Here is a 15660-nt window from a genome sequence, read left to right as displayed (position 1 = left end):
CAGTTTAGTGCATCTGATGATGCCCCAATTCTGAGAGAGTTGAAATACAGCATGTGTTTTTTCAGGAGTACTTGGTGCATGAATTCATAACAGCTGAAACCAACAGTGAGTGTAATAGGAGAGGGAGCAGATGAAGTTTTCATCAGTGGTACACTCAGGAATAAGATTAAGGACGGTCAGCTGGAACAAGGAGATGGAAGAAGAAAACAGTGCATAGGGGAAGGGAGGGGAAAGAGGTAAAACCTCTTATCTGAGGCTTATCTAATCATGAGAACCTTGAACAGGTTCAGCTCCAACACAAAAGTTCAGATTTCCTTTTTTCCCCTGCAGCTTCATCTATTTCTCCGAAGGGAAGGGAGTAGCATCAAAACCAAAGTAAAGATAAAGCCCAAAGGCTGGGGTTTTTTTGCATGCACATTTAAAAGTTAATCTAATCACAGGATTCCAGTGTAGAATGAGAATGGGGGTGATATAGTGTGCCTGTTGTTTTATCCATTTTGATTTAGTTTTACTCTGGAGGGGAAAGCAATCTGTTTCAAATCTGATTTTAAACATAAAAATCGATGAGAAGTGCTGCCTTCTTCCTTGCATGTAAGGCTTCCTTACACATTCCTGTTGCAGGGCATTGCAAAATAAGCTGTGCGTGGTGAAATGCAACTATTAATGCCAGCAGCTTTATATAATCATTTTTACTTGGCATTCAGTGATTTTGAGCAGACCACTAGAGGCTGCTCTTGCATAGATTTCTCTCATAAACATTGCTGGAATAAGAATTGATGTTTCATAGTCTGGTTAGGCACTTCAGCTGAGAGTGATTCTTGGGGGAACCCAGGCTGAGATGTCAGGCCCACAGTTTGATTCAAACTGAAATGTCATGCTAGTTTACTTTAGGAGCTCTGAAGACCTGCTAGATAGCTGAAGAGTTTTACCTGGCTGTTCCTAAATGTTGTGATTCTTAAGAGAAATTCTGTTCTCAGGGGTGTGTGATTTTTTCACTGACCTCAATTAGTCACGCATACACATCTTTGGCGCTAAACTGCGATTTTTTTGTCTAATCCATCGAATGCCATCACGTTACAACGCAATTGTATCTTTGGGAAAATGTTTTCATTCTATGTATTTTTTTTGAAGATTACTTTTTTCACACCAATATTTTGATACTTATGCAAACTTCTGTCATGAAAACAGCAAATGCAATTTTAAAGTGTACTAGTTTATAGCAAATGTATTTAGTTGGAAAGTAGCACTTTCCATCTGTTAAAACGCTTCCAACTTTTGTTAGGTGTGTGAGCCATTTTGATTTGTGTGTTTACGCAGTCAATTTGGCATATCATGTGTAATATTGGTGTTATAAAGGATTATAAAATATCAAATTGAAACTCTTTTTATGTTCCTGCCTGTTCCTCAAATGAACCCTTTAAAGTAATTCTTTAAATACAGGTTTTTAGAAAATACGTGAGTAAGGTTTCAACTACCAGCAGCGTTACAAAGCAGTGTTCAGCATAGATACAGTGTTTAAAACCTACAAGCTCCCTTTAGCAGTTGAATCTAGAAAGTTCATTGTTCAATGTAAAGCTCAAACAATGTCCGATTTACAGTCTTCTTTCAGTGCTATCTGTAAATTGCTTTGATCTTGGGCCTTCTGCAGCTGTGAATTATGTAGCTGTAAAAGCCTGTGATATCTGAAGCTTTCAAATCAGAGCTTTGTGGAGCATGGAATATCCTCTTATTTCCATCATTTGCTCAAGAAAACACAAAACTTTTATTCTCCTTAGAGACAGTGATTACTGAGGTTGAGATCTTCAATATCTTTGTCTCATTTTGGATGGTGAGAAAGAAGCTATCATAATATTAAAATACTCAAAGATCTAAGCAAGTATAACTATATTTTAAAATTAGTAAGTAAAACACCTCTCAAAATGAGGAAAAAGTAAGAAATCTGGGGATTTTTTTTTTTTTTAAATAGCCGGCTGGTGGATTTGATAGTGGAATTAAATGGATAAATTGGTCAGTTTTGAAACTGTTTAAAAGTAGCCTTTAGAATAATAAGCAATCAAGAAATATAGGAAAGTGAAACTGCTGTAAATCTAATTGTGCCTGGGTACTAGATCTTGTTAATCTTACAATTGAATTTTAACTTTTTTTTGTTAAACCATTGCATTCTTCTGCTGTAGGAAAGATTGCATCCTCTAGCACTTACCTAGTCATTGATTAGAAGCCTTGGTTAGCCTACATAAGGGATGCGAGGAGGGGAGATGTGGGCACGGCTATGCCAGGTGAGTTGTTGCTGCCCTTTTCTTTGCTAGGAGGCCAGTATAAAACTAGTAACGTGACTGGTAACTTAGTCAATTTGGTTCCTGGCACCATAGGACTTAGCTGAATTGTTTCTTTTCATAGTTGCTGTAGTAGAGACTTCTATCTTGCTTTATTAATACCGTGTTCTTCACCATATGTCGTCTTATTAGCCTTTGTATGCTTCAGGAGATGTGCTTTTTTTCCTGCTTTCATTCCATGCCAAAGGCATTAATGGGTTCATTTTTATATCTGTGAAACATTTATGAGTAGGAGAGAATTATCTTCTCCCGCTTTCACCTTGGAAGGAAGGCATCTTTGGCAACAGTAGGAGAGATGGAGAAGCGATCTTTGAAGTAGCTCAGGTTCAATCAGTTGAAATGCCTCTTAAAGTGTAGGATGCAAAGATTCTCTTGGGAAACCGTAACTTTGCTAGTTATTGTCTGGTTTCCAATAGCCCGTTCTGAAGCCAAGTAATAGAGGATGCTGTTCTTGATTACTATAACTTGTCTTCTGATGATTGAATATAGGATAATTTCTGGCTGCGAAGAGTGATAGCTTCTGGAAGCATTTTTATCAGTGGGAGCATGATGGGAGCGCATTTTGTGCAAAATGTTAATTTGCCCAGTGCTCAGGCTACTGGGATATCTTCATTTTTATGCTGAACCTGTTTGAGCTCAAACTTGTTTTGTTCTGCACTGTATGCAAGTCTACCTTTGAGATTAAACTTTTAGAAGGCTTTAAAAACAGCTGGTCCACACAACTCCTGTGGCATGCCCAACCACAAACTTAACTGCTGTATGGGCAGGATGGGCAATATCATTCCTAAGACTATCTGCCACCACATCTTGTATATTTGCGATTTGTGGTACAGTAGTATAGCCAATGCTGGGCAGATGGGCCAACTCCATGGTTGACCTAGACCTGCATGTTGTATGCCAGAAAAACAGCCAGAATTTGTGTGCAGTCTGAGACTGCACATCTTTCACAACAGTGTGAGTATCTCAGCAATGAGCTACAGTGAGTGAGTGAGCTGTAAAAGTGGGTGGTATTAGGGATCTAAAGAGAGCTTCAGCAACTTTATGATGAGGTGACTTGCCTGCAGATTGGTGCTCCGGTCAATGTTCCTCACTGAGTGCTACTGAAGTCCTATCATCAAAACAGTTGTTTGACTCTTGAAAGCAAGAGTTTCTAGCTAATTTGAGTGTAAGGCAGAGGTAGTTAAGGTGAGGAACAGTCTTGAGTGCAATGTAAACCTACTATTTAATAATAAAACTTTAAGAATGAAATTCAGTCTTTAGTAAGCACAAACTATTTAGTCCAAAATGCTGCCCTGAATTTCAAACATCCATTATCAAATCACTGTGGCAAACCTGAAGATTTGTTTTGTTTGTAGTAGAGAGCGATGTATGCAAGCAGTTTTCATCCAGCAGTGTAAAAGCAGGAGGAACTTACTCGTTTAGCAGTTGTCACCACCCATACCTTGGAGAAATGCAAGGATCTTTCAGATGATGACTGTGTAATTGCTTCCACAAACCCCAGAGGGAAGTTTCTTTCTGCAATCCTATGTTCTATAAGCTTTCCCACCCTTTCCCCCAGGTACATGAGATCATAAGTCTTGCAAACAAGACAAAGAAGGGAGATGTCACCGTAATCTAAAGTTGAGGCGTCGCTAAGAGGAAAACTCGGTTATTGCTCTACACTTGAGAAGTCAGTGCTTGTTGGGAAGGTTCTTTAACCTCTTCCTCCAACCGGTATTACACTAGTCCCCTAAGGCAGGAGGGGACTGAGCAGATAGTCTACCTTCTGTTGTATTTTCTCCCATTATCTTTCCTCTGTGGCCACTGTTCCCCTTCCCCTGCTTTCTGCCTTTCTGACCTGGCCTTTGTAAGTCTGCCAGACATGTTCCCTGCATAACATGAATTGTTTCTCTGCCTTTCTAAAAATGTTCTGTTCTTTGTGCTTGGGAATAAACAGAAGAACAGAACTTATCCTATGATATATTTGTGTGTGTGTGTATTAGGAGGGAAACAGGAAGGAAATACTAAATTTGAATTACAACCTTATAAATTATCTTTCAGAAAGTACACCGGATACAAGTTTCTGTATTTAAAAAATAAAAAAAAATTAGAGTTTTTAAGGGAAGTGTCAAGAAACCTTAATAGGCAGGTGATTCTGTTAAGGCTGTCTGCTGTTCCCCACTGTAAGGTTCAATTTCCAGTCATTTATAACTCTGACAAGTTTTCCCTCCATTTGTAGTATCGTACCTGAGTTTTTGTTTTAGTGTTTGACTAAAATAGTCGAGTTGTTCCCCGAGAGGCTAGGGACAATCCATTGTGCTTTTCAAACATTCAAACAGCCCTTTGTTCAAGAAGCTCAAGTGTCTCCATCCGTTGGGCAAGGACTCAGGGACTTGACGTTTATAAGAACGATGGCCTTTGTGTCAAGGAAATTTCTTGAGGAAAAATCTGCCTAAATCCCAGGTCACTGATGCTCAGTAGCTACTTGAGTCTGTGGTTAAAACTGTCATGCTACACATGCTTCATCTGGTGACTGAGGAGGGGCTTCTTTGTGGTTGCAAGGTGAGCTGCTCTGGACCTAGGTGAGCTGCTCTGGACCTAGGTGAGCTGCTCTGGACCTAGGTGAGCTGCTCTGGACCTAGGTGAGCTGCTCTGGACCTAGGTGAGCTGCTCTGGACCTAGGTGAGCTGCTCTGGACCTAGGTGAGCTGCTCTGGACCTAGGTGAGCTGCTCTGGACCTAGGTGAGCTGCTCTGGACCTAGGTGAGCTGCTCTGGACCTAGGTGAGCTGCTCTGGACCTAGGTGAGCTGCTCTGGACCTAGGTGAGCTGCTCTGGACCTAGGTGAGCTGCTCTGGACCTAGGTGAGCTGCTCTGGACCTAGGTGAGCTGCTCTGGACCTAGGTGAGCTATCAGGGCTGCGAGTAGAAGGCTGTCTCGTGGGGTGCAGGTGCCTTCTGTTGATAGCGGGCAGTGTGGGCAAGCTGCCGAGGCAACCTGCGGGCAGGACCGCACTGAAGGGAAGTGTCTGCCCAAGGGAAAATACTGAGAGACTGAGTGGAGCATAGGCTAAGGGAGGCTTAGGTTGGATGATGAGGGGCCTGGGATATTCAGGAAGGGAGGCACGAGAACTGATTTGGTCACTGGTGCTCGTAGTGTGACAGCTTCCGAGCTATGCTTGGGACAAGGCAGGGAGGCATGATAATGGTTCAAGAGACAAATGAGGGTGGTGATGACCTGTTTATTGGAGAGCGAGATGGATAAATTAGATGACCTGGGCTAGGCTGCTGATCTGTGTGCAACACAGAACTGGAACGAGGCATGAGGTGAAGCCTGATGAGAGGGAACAGGCTGTGTCCATCAGAGCATGCTTCTCCTGAGATGCAGATTGTGGAAGCCAAAATCAAGACTCTTGAGCAAATATAGCAAGGCAGGGGTGGAGGGGGGGGGAAGGAGGAAAAAAAGAGGGAATGAATACTTGGAATGAATGTTTTGAATACGATTGAGGTAAAGAGGGACCAGTGGCACCCACAGTGCAATCAGGATGCAAAGAAATGTTGCATACTTGCTTTTTACCGGATCACCATTCATCCTGTGCACTGAAGGAGAAGGGTCTTGCAGATCAGTTCGTAAATATGTATGCAGGGGTGTGTGGCACGGGAAGACAGAGGGCAGTGGAGCAAGGTTGTGCTAGCAGACAGACCTCCTTCCAGTGTATACTGGCTCTTGAATATGGACTTTGCCATCTTCATAATGGTCTCAACCTTACTGTTCATAATGTCTTCGTTCTGTTTGCCACTTGCCTACCCTCGCTGGATCTGGATCCCAGACTCAGTAGCCAGTCCTTTGAAACACAATGCTGTTGTCAAGTTACCTGTTGTCAAGAGCATCTGAAGTAACAATCCTAAGCTTAGGAGCAGTTTGACAGGTGAAAGCAGGTGTTACCTTTCTAATATTTTCTGGTAACAAGTTGGAGGTATTTCACTTTTTTTTCCTCCGTGCTTCCCTGTCTTTCGTCTCATTCTGTATGATCTGATAACATTAGTGGGGTGCCAAAATATCTTTCAAATGTTGGCTTAAGCCTTGCTATTAATGGACTATATTTTGCTGAGTGGCCTACAAAACTCAGTGACAGGTTCAGAATACAGCACTTCATTATTTATTTATTTTTTTTAAAAAGTAATCTATATTAAGAGAGTGTGTATGGTTTGAAGTTGGCTGCTTTGCCCTGAAAATGAATCTTATTGATGTTCTTTCAGAGGCTTTAATTTTGTTCCTGTTGTGCAGGATTGCAATAGGTTCTGGAAATATTTTACAAATATTTAGATACTCTGTTGGATCCAGGATCATGCTTTGCAATGAGGAACTGTGCAGAAATTTCAGGACTCCCAAAGGCTTCTGTTGAGCATGTAGAATAGCTCTTTGAGAGTCTTTAAACTTTCCCAAACCCCAATGAACTGTTGTGGGAACAGTTATAGCACCTTTTTGATTCCGTTCATCCATGTAGGGCTGCGTGGCCCAAGGAGTTCATTTTGTCACCTGCTTATTTTGGATCACGGTTGCTATTAGTATTTTATTTTGCTCAGTGACAAAAGGTTAAAATAGTGGGAACATTTAATGGGAAACATGAAGATGCTGAAGAGAAACCTGGATCTCTCTCTTCCTTGTGCCTTTCAAAAAAAAAAAAAAAAAAAAAAAAAGAAAGAGAAGGAAGATGGAGAGCTTTAGTAAACCAGTGAAACTTACTGTAGTGGTAAGCATATTCCTAATGTAAAAAAAAAACCATTTGTCTGTAGGGGTTATTTGGGTTTACAAGGCAAGTACTCAGATGTTGTTTATCATTGTTAATCCTACCCAGAGGCAAGTGTTAAGTAACATGCATTGAATGCAGATAGTGAGGGGTAGCTTTTAAAATTTTCCTATGGTAAAATAACTGCTTAGCTTTTTTTGAAAGAAAGCATGTGTTGATTTTTTTTTTTTTCTTGAATGTTTTTGTTCCCCCTAAATACTTATCCTATACATTTGAGGGATTTGCAATGCATAAAGGAGAGGGGTTGGACCATAAATCATATTAAAATTTCTAATTTTGAAGATTAGCTTGAGATGGTACATCTGGATACCTGTCACTTTCATCTTTTTTGGCATCCTGTTATTATTATGCTATCAATGTAATCTTATCATAAATCAAAGCTTATATTTTCATATGATTCAGTCCTGAATAAGGAATCCTAACACTCATTAGTGCTGGTTTTGCTCAAAGTATGATGATAACAAATCGATACATAGTATTTCCATGAACGAAGCACAGTACAAACTGTAGGCCCTGCAATAAGAAGTTTGCGTGGTTTTTGTTCCCAATTCTTAACTGGCATTAAAGCACAGCGTACATATAAATATTACCAGATATTTATTTTATTACCAGAAAATAACAAATTCACCTCTCTCTGCCTTGTATTGGCTTGTCGTTTTCATGTTGATCGTGATGGGCGGGGAAGGTCGGCTGCTGGCGTTACACAATTGGCTTAAATGCGGAGTTGCAAAACAGGAGCTGCTCTCTCCATTTGTGCTCTGTGGCACATGCAGCTGAGCGCAGCCGAAAAAAGACAGGTCATCTTTTCGCCACGATTTGAGCGTGATCGGCCTCGCAGATGTTTCCATTTCGGGGAAGCGCATCTTACCTCATTTTTCTAATCTATGACTTTGAGTTTTTAGGTGCCGCAGGGATTTTTTGTTTTGGTGAATGTAAGAATATACCTGAGAACAACTTTGTAACCAGGGCGGATGTAAGAAAATCAGATGCACGGATCAGGCTCGTGGAATGATCATAAGGACTTACATTTTTAATGAGTTTTAGACAGTAGTAGGGAGGAAGACAATCCAAAAAGAAGAGTAAAAGCAGACACAAAAGGAAAATGGCTTTGTTTTTATCCTGGATTTATACTGTTGCAAACAGCATGAAAGATGGATTATATCAGCACCAAAACTGTGGAGACTCGATGGGTTTTATTTTCTTGTGAAATAATCTGTGTACAAGAAATGTAAAAAAAAAAAAAAAAAAAAAAAAAAAAAACCTTCCTTTTGTGGATAGAACAGTTCATGATTTGAACATGATTTGAAGCTTTGTCGAATATATTTGGGACTGCTGCATCTTTCTAATGTGACTAGAATATGTTCATGTGTAAACATGCTAAATAAAGAAGAATCTGCACAAAAAGGTCAAGCTCTTTTTTTTTTTAATGCTCAAACTATGCTTTTTTTGAGTGAGAGAATGAGAATGGGTTTTACCTGTATATTTAACTAAACTTCCTCTCTTTTTTTTCCCTTTTTTTCCTCCTCCACACTTAGTTTACGAGATGCTGGAATTGGATTTATTCTCGTCATAGATCGCAGACAGGACAAATGGACCTCTGTGAAAGCTTCTATACTGCGGATAGCAGTGAGTACTGCTTTGAATTAAATCCTTAAAGGGATCTTTTTATACTGAACCTTTCTCTTATAAATAAAAATATATCAAACACCTTATTTCTTCAACAAAATATTAGGTTAAATATGACCCTGAATAGCATCTAGTAATTCTTTTGAGGGCCAACCAACTGGGACCCAGCAACATGTCGCTCATATGCTTTTCATGCAGCCTGTGGCTGAGAACATCAGCCCACGAAGGCACTGGGAATATGCATGCGCGCATGTGTGCACTATGCTGTTCCTCGAGATGGGACCTGCTCTTTGCACCTGCATCTCACAGAGCTTGGGAACCACTCTTCACTGTTCAAGTGAGCTTTCTTTTTTAGAAAGAGTTGAGGCGTGGAGTCCTGACTTAAAGACAGTTTTGTACTGAAAGTAACAGGCTTTGTGTTATCATCTACATTTTAAATAGTGTGCCCGTGGAACTGAGTCCTGCAAGTGTACTGCTTGTGGAAAGGCATTCAGGTGTAAAAACTCCTGTGGTGTTTGAATGAAAAAAAGGTTGCCTTTAACCAAGAAAAACTTACATACCTATTATAATTGATTTCAACACACACTGTTACATTCAGTCTCCTCTTTAATTACTGTTTTTAAGAGTAAATTTTTAAAGGCTTGCTTCCCCCCAACCCATACAAGTAGGAAGAGGTAAATTCATGTTTTTTCAAGACATGCTTCAAGCTATATTGTTGAAGTGTTTGATTTTCTTTTTTCCCATTATCTGGGCTTGAATTATTAGTATTTATAATCTTTTCAGTAAGTGCTGAAGAACAGAGCTGCAAGCATCTATTCTTTAATTTTTCATCCCTGAAAATTTTATTTCTGTAAGATAAAAGTAAAATCAATACATGTCATTTTTGTGTAGCTCCATTTTAATCCATGGACTGTTTGTCTATCGTATGTTAAAATGTATTTATTTAGAGGTAATACATTACTGTTACAATGTGACTTTTCCTGAATGAATATATAATGATGATACAATATTCCTCCAATACATTTTCCACAATAAAGAGTTTTCTGGAAGTTAAAAATTGAAAATATAAAGAAATGCTACCAAAATCTGATTTTGCAGCTCATTTGGAAATTTTGAAGTGCAACATTGAGAAGGTTTCAGTAGTGGAAATCAAGTGCAGCATAGTTTGCGTTGATGAAAGGAAAAGTTATTTCTATGGAGTTTATGAATCTCTTTCAAAATTCAATGCTGTGTTTTCTCTTCAACAATATATAATTATTCTGTAGGTGACAGTGCTTTTATTTACATAGTTAGGGCAAGTCTTTGAGGGGCAACTGCAAGTATGTTGGCCACTTGCTTGTACTGGTGCTTAGAAACATAGTATTAATGCTTATGGTAACGTTACTCTGATGTGCATTATTTTGCCTGGAAGCACAATATACAGAATATGATTATCTCTATGATAGCAGGTTTATAATTGCAGTGATTGTGTTGATACCTACCATCTCTGCATGGAGAAGTGTGTGAAGTCTTCAATGTAGAGAGCATCGAAGGTTGCAGTGCTGTTTGTTGGTTGTGAGTGTTTTTTTTTTTTTCCTAGCTTGCTTTTCTTGTTCTTCTGAGAGCTTTACTTCAACCAGGAAGCATGTTTTATCTTTTAAGTATTGTCTGTTAGAAGCGTGATCTTCTTTATATTTGTGTTTCTTTCCCTGAACTCACTCAGCTTTGGCCTTCTGATGCTTCCGTGGTGGCACGTGGTAGTACTCCTGGTAGGCTTCAGCAGGAGTCACATCAGGTCTGAATATTTGAAAATGCTACCCTTGCATCCATTCCAAAAAAAGATACAGCAGACAAGCATTTGTCACTTTATCTTTGAGGTGATATTTGCTGTAAGGGAATGCTAAAAGTGTAGGATTCTGCTGTCTGCTCCTTAAAAAATCAAAAGCAAACATACACAGTCCATATCTTGTGCCAAAGTCCTGGGGAGAAGTTTTGCCTACTGAGGAAGCCAGGGTGAGAGGTGAAGTTTTGGTAGAGATGCCAAAAGCCAAGCTTTATGTTGTTAAATAGGAAGTTTTGGCTCTAAATTGGCATGTTCCTAGAGAGGATGTAGAAAACTCAAATGTAGTACAAGGCAACTAGTTAGCCATTGCAAATTGTTCACTCTTCTGTTATTACGTTGTTGCTTGAAGTCAAAATGTGGGTTTGTTTTGTTTTGTTTTTGTCCTGTCTGCTGCTATGGCTTAGATTGAGAATCTTCAGCTTAAATTTGTTTTAAAAACTCCTCCGTTTTCAGTTAAATACCTTGCTGAAACTGTGGAGACGCAAGAGACCTTGCAGCTGTCCTGGCAGGCAAAGAGTTGATGACCTAGTGACCTTTTCTGCTCCCTTGGCTGAGCAAGTGGGTAGGGTTATAGAAATAAGGCAGGGCTCCTGAGTGAAGGTGCAAGGAGGAGCAGTCACAGAGGTTGGTAAAACCCTCCGTGTTGTCCCAACTGAGAGAAGTGGTGAATGACAAACACCTGACAAAACAGATCACCTTTCTCCTTCTTTGTGCGGTCATAAATGACTCTTGTTTTCCTCGCGTTATCAGATCCAATGAAGCATTATTCACTGCACAGCGTAGGAGCAAGGCACCGTACTAGTCAGTGCGTTTTAATGTTTCCTACTGCTCTGCTCATGCTTTCAGTGTGGTTTCTTTAAAAAGAAAAATGAAGCTTATGTCACTACATTGCTTATGCCTTTGTTATCCCACATCTTGAGGGAAAGGTTGACGTGTGAGCTCACCCTTTTAGACGCACAAAAAAGCTGCTCTCGGCATCGTAAAGAGTTTCACTCATAGCCCTCAATCAGCCTCATGTTGAAAGTCCAGAGGAAATCAACTTTCTTATACTTGGTGTTTTGGGGGATAGCATATATGTGGGCAACTGATCTTTAGGAATCAGTTGTCCAGAGGTCATTCAGGTCATGAGGAAGCTTTATGCAGTTATGAAACTTTGCAGTGCTTTCCAGAAGAGGCAAGACTTGGGTTTCATCCAGCCTCCTGTGGAAGTTTACTTCATCATTTGCCATCTTTGACCGAGAATGCTTTGCATGCTGCTTTCATGCCTTCTGTTTTGGACTGCATTGTCCAAAGGGCTGTGTTTTTCTTAGCTCTTCATAAATCAAAATGCAGTCTGCAGTGTAAAAGAGGCCTAGTCCCTTAATTGCTTTGAAGATTAGGGCCAAAACCTTAAGCTGGCAGGAGGAGGAAACTGGAAGCCAATGAAGAAACTGGAGTGCTAATACCAGCCTGAACCTTGCAGGAGCCAGGCAGTCCCATTTCTGTGCCATCTGGAGTCTTATCATTGGTTTTACATCCAAGGTGAGAAACTGTGAACTACAGTAATCCAAGCTTGGAGTTCTTTGGCCTTGTTTATAGAGAAGTTGAGTTCCTTAGTGAGTGGATGATGGGGATGAAAAATGTGTTTAGTAACCAATGCTTCACAGTCATGAAAGGTGCTATTTTATATTACGTATAGTTTTCTGCTAGCCTATTTTCTAGCTAGCTCTTTGCATCATGTTCTGAAAACTGAAATGATATTTAACAGTTTATATGGGTTATATTTTGGAAAAAAATGGTCTCCTTTCAACCCCCTGTACATGTTTCTCATCTGAGGCATTTTTGCCTGTGTTTGAAGGAGCACTAGAAGGTTAATAGTGTGATTAAGCTAGAATGGTCACATATCTGTATGAATTTTCTAGCTATTGTTATGAATGATTCCAGTGATTGATAAATTAAAAGGTTATTTGGAGGTGCTGTATAGTTTTGTCTGTTGATATGGATGTTGATATGGATGTTTTGAGCACATTGTATGTGAAGGCGTTTTCATAGTTTTCTTGCTGTAGTCGGTCATTTCTCTTTCTTATTACATTATTTTCAATGCATAAAAGGAGGAAACAATCACTTAAACACTGAAAACAGCATGATAATATCACAAGTATCAAGCAGATCTAATACATGAAAAAGCTCAACTTTTTCATTTTTAAACCAGTTTTTAAACCAGATTTCAAACTAGATCATTTTATAAATTGATTTAGTCAAGATTATTTCTTGACCAGAAGCCTGTGTAAGAGACTTCTTTCTAGCCAGGAATAAACATAGTCTTGCAAAAGAGGCACTTACTAGCTCCTTTATGGGCAGAGGTATTTTGGAAAGACGTGTCCTGTGGCTTACTGCATACTAGCAAGGGAAGGAGGAAAAACACCACCACAGAGTTTGGTAATGCAGCTGTATAGGGACTTCATAAAATGAAAAGGAGTTGTGTTCCATGTATTTTGAAACTGCACTACTAAAACTGAAATTGAATCAAGCATTAGCTCTTTGGTGGCTCACATGATTCAGGTATCATATCTGAAAGCTGGATATTTACCTGGAAAATGGAAGAATAAGCTTTTGGATTAACTGCTTCTCAGAATGGCTTTCCTTTGCTCTATAGGAGTGTAAAAGCAGCAGATTGAAATGTTCTGTAGTTCTTGAAGGAAAAGTTTCAGCCATAGAAATTGGAAATTCTGTTCTCCTTGAGTGATGCACAGGCTTGGATACGTGTAGGTGAAGGGGTGACACAGATGCCAAGTGGGACAGAATAGCAGACCCTAACTTTATTTTAACAACGTCTTTGTCTAAAAGGTATACATAATCTATCAACATAATTCATTTGTATATTAAATAAGACTAGAGCATCACAGGAGGAGACCTGAGATGTGAAAGCTCAAAAGCTTTTGATTTCCTTTTCCAAAAGCTCACCTTCTAGCATTCAGTGCAAAAAGATTGCCTTCCTGGCTGTAGTCCCAAGGCACAGCTCTGCTGCTGTGCTGCCTCTTTTGAGGGGCGGGCTGCAGTCCTCTGACAGTGCTGCAACCTGTCTTGACAGCAGCCTTCCCTCCTTTTTGTGGCTATTGCAAAACATGCAATTTACTAAAATTTTTCTTTCTTTCTTTCCTACTGGTACTCTGAAGTCTTGAGCAGTTTGACCACATCCTAAAATTCCTTTGCAGAAAATGCTGTCAGCCCAATAGTGGATAGCACCTAAGTGCTCCTTACAATTCCTGTAAGGCAGGAGTGGGTGGGATGGCTGCTCTGCCTGCTTGCTGCAGGTAAAATGCTTGAGCCTTCAGGTGACGGCAAGTGTAAGTAGCTCCCTGCTGGCACCAGCAAAGCAAGGCCACTTTACACGATGGCAGTCTTGAGACAGGAAGATTGTCTATGCCTGTCTACAAAGAAACTGTCCTTCCTTCCCACTAAATAAGCTGCTTCCACCCACTCTTCCCCAAAGAGCAGGTAAGGATTGTTTCCTGCTCTGCTTTTATGGTTCCTTGCCACTTGCTCGCCATCCTAACGTCTTTATTAGTAACAAAATACAAGTCACGGCCTCCCTCTTTTTGTGTCCCCTTATAAACAGCTTCTTGACTTCAGGTTGTGTTTCAGCACTAGAGACGGTCTCGCTGTCGTTACTCTTCTGTGAAGGAAAGTGATGATTAAGATTGTAACTAACTTAATTTTACATTCTGCTTAAACCATAGCTGAGTTTAGTCTCTGTGAGTTTTCACTTTCCAGAAGCACACAGTGGAAAGCTTTTCATCTCTAAAGAGGAGAAGAGGAAGGAAAAAAAAAAAAAAAAAAAAAGAAAAGAAAAAAGGCCTAAAACAGGCAGATCAGCCTATTTCCGAGTAGTACTAGCTGGTATCCATGAGGATTTAAGGTAGCTCTTGTTTTGTTCAACCACTAAAGGAGATTCTTTTCTGAGCTGTTTGACAGCTGAGCCCAGAGGGAATGTATGGGTGTAAAATCCTCCCAAGGCTGCTTTTAGAGAGCCTTACTCTAGAACTCAGTGGATCTAGAGGTTTATAGAAAGACTTGTCTGTTAATCAGTATTTCCACTCTAATTTGTGTAGACCTCTAAAAACAATTTTCAAGGAGGAATCTCGCATAAACTTTCCATGTAGGACAGCAGCAAGAGCAGGGGGGGATGACAGATATTTGAGCCTAAAGTAAGGGATCCAGCTTGCAGACTTCACTTTACTTTCATTGCCATGGGCCTTCACAATACTTTAATTAAGTAGTTGGATTCCATCCTTGGAGTCCATCCTTGGAGATATTCAAAACCCGACTGAATACAGTCCTGGGCAACATGCTTTTGCTGACCCTGCCTGAGCAGGGGGGTTGGACCAGATAACGTCCAGAGGGACCTTCCAACCTCAGCTACTTTGTGATTCTGTAAAGTGATCTTGTTCAGGCATTGCATTTCTAAAGTTAATTCTTACCAACAGTACAGATTTTCAAGTGAAGAAGCAGCAAAGAGTTTTGTTTGGTTTTTTTTAATTATCTTTTTTCCTCTTTCCACTGGTTAATTGTCATTAACCAGTTAATTCTGTTAGACACTTTTTCTCGCAAGTTACCTTGATGCGTATGCTTACGTATGTATGAACGTGAGGTACTGATAAGTTCATATTGGTAGAAAAGATTGTCATCTTTAAAAACAAAGCCTCTTCTCACCATGTGAATTTCAACTTCATGAAATAAAACCAGTTATTTGTTTTTTGTGCTGCCTTTTCAAAGTCTTCAGGTAAAATAAATGGTGTCCCTCTCAATGAGTGTAGAAAATTACAGGTTTTTAACGTATTGCTCTTGAAAATCTTCTAGTTAAATATTTTTCTTCATTGGTATTTTCAGTTAACAGATACAAGAATACCCTGCAGTATGGACTGTTCTTTCTGCCTCAAAAAAAGAGAACTTGGGTCACTAGACATGTCTGATAACGGCCGAATCAAAAAGCAGCTGCATTGTTAAGTAAAAAGCTTATTTAGTCACGAAACATTAAATGCCTGCCTCAGTTGCTGAAAATATTACTCAGTGCATTTTCATTTTATCGTTTGTTGCATTCCCATAATGCTGC

The 15660-nt window shown here is 39.9% G+C and overlaps 1 protein-coding gene across 14 annotated transcripts in view; it reads left to right on the top strand.

The window, feature by feature from the left end:
• The window catches only part of MCF2L (MCF.2 cell line derived transforming sequence like), a 173833-nt gene that overhangs the window by 121965 nt on the left and 36208 nt on the right, over window positions 1–15660 (top strand). For all 14 annotated transcript variants that reach the window (XM_068926768.1, XM_068926761.1, XM_068926686.1 and 11 more), the window contains one exon: window positions 8656–8746. In XM_068926768.1, the coding sequence (XP_068782869.1) occupies window positions 8656–8746 (91 nt within the window). The remainder of the gene's footprint in view (window positions 1–8655; window positions 8747–15660) is intronic.

This window comes from Struthio camelus, chromosome 1 (genome assembly GCF_040807025.1).
Source record: "Struthio camelus isolate bStrCam1 chromosome 1, bStrCam1.hap1, whole genome shotgun sequence".
Taxonomy (NCBI): Eukaryota; Metazoa; Chordata; class Aves; order Struthioniformes; family Struthionidae; genus Struthio; species Struthio camelus.
Note: the sequence above shows the minus strand (reverse complement) of the source record. Positions and strands in the feature narration are given on the sequence as shown.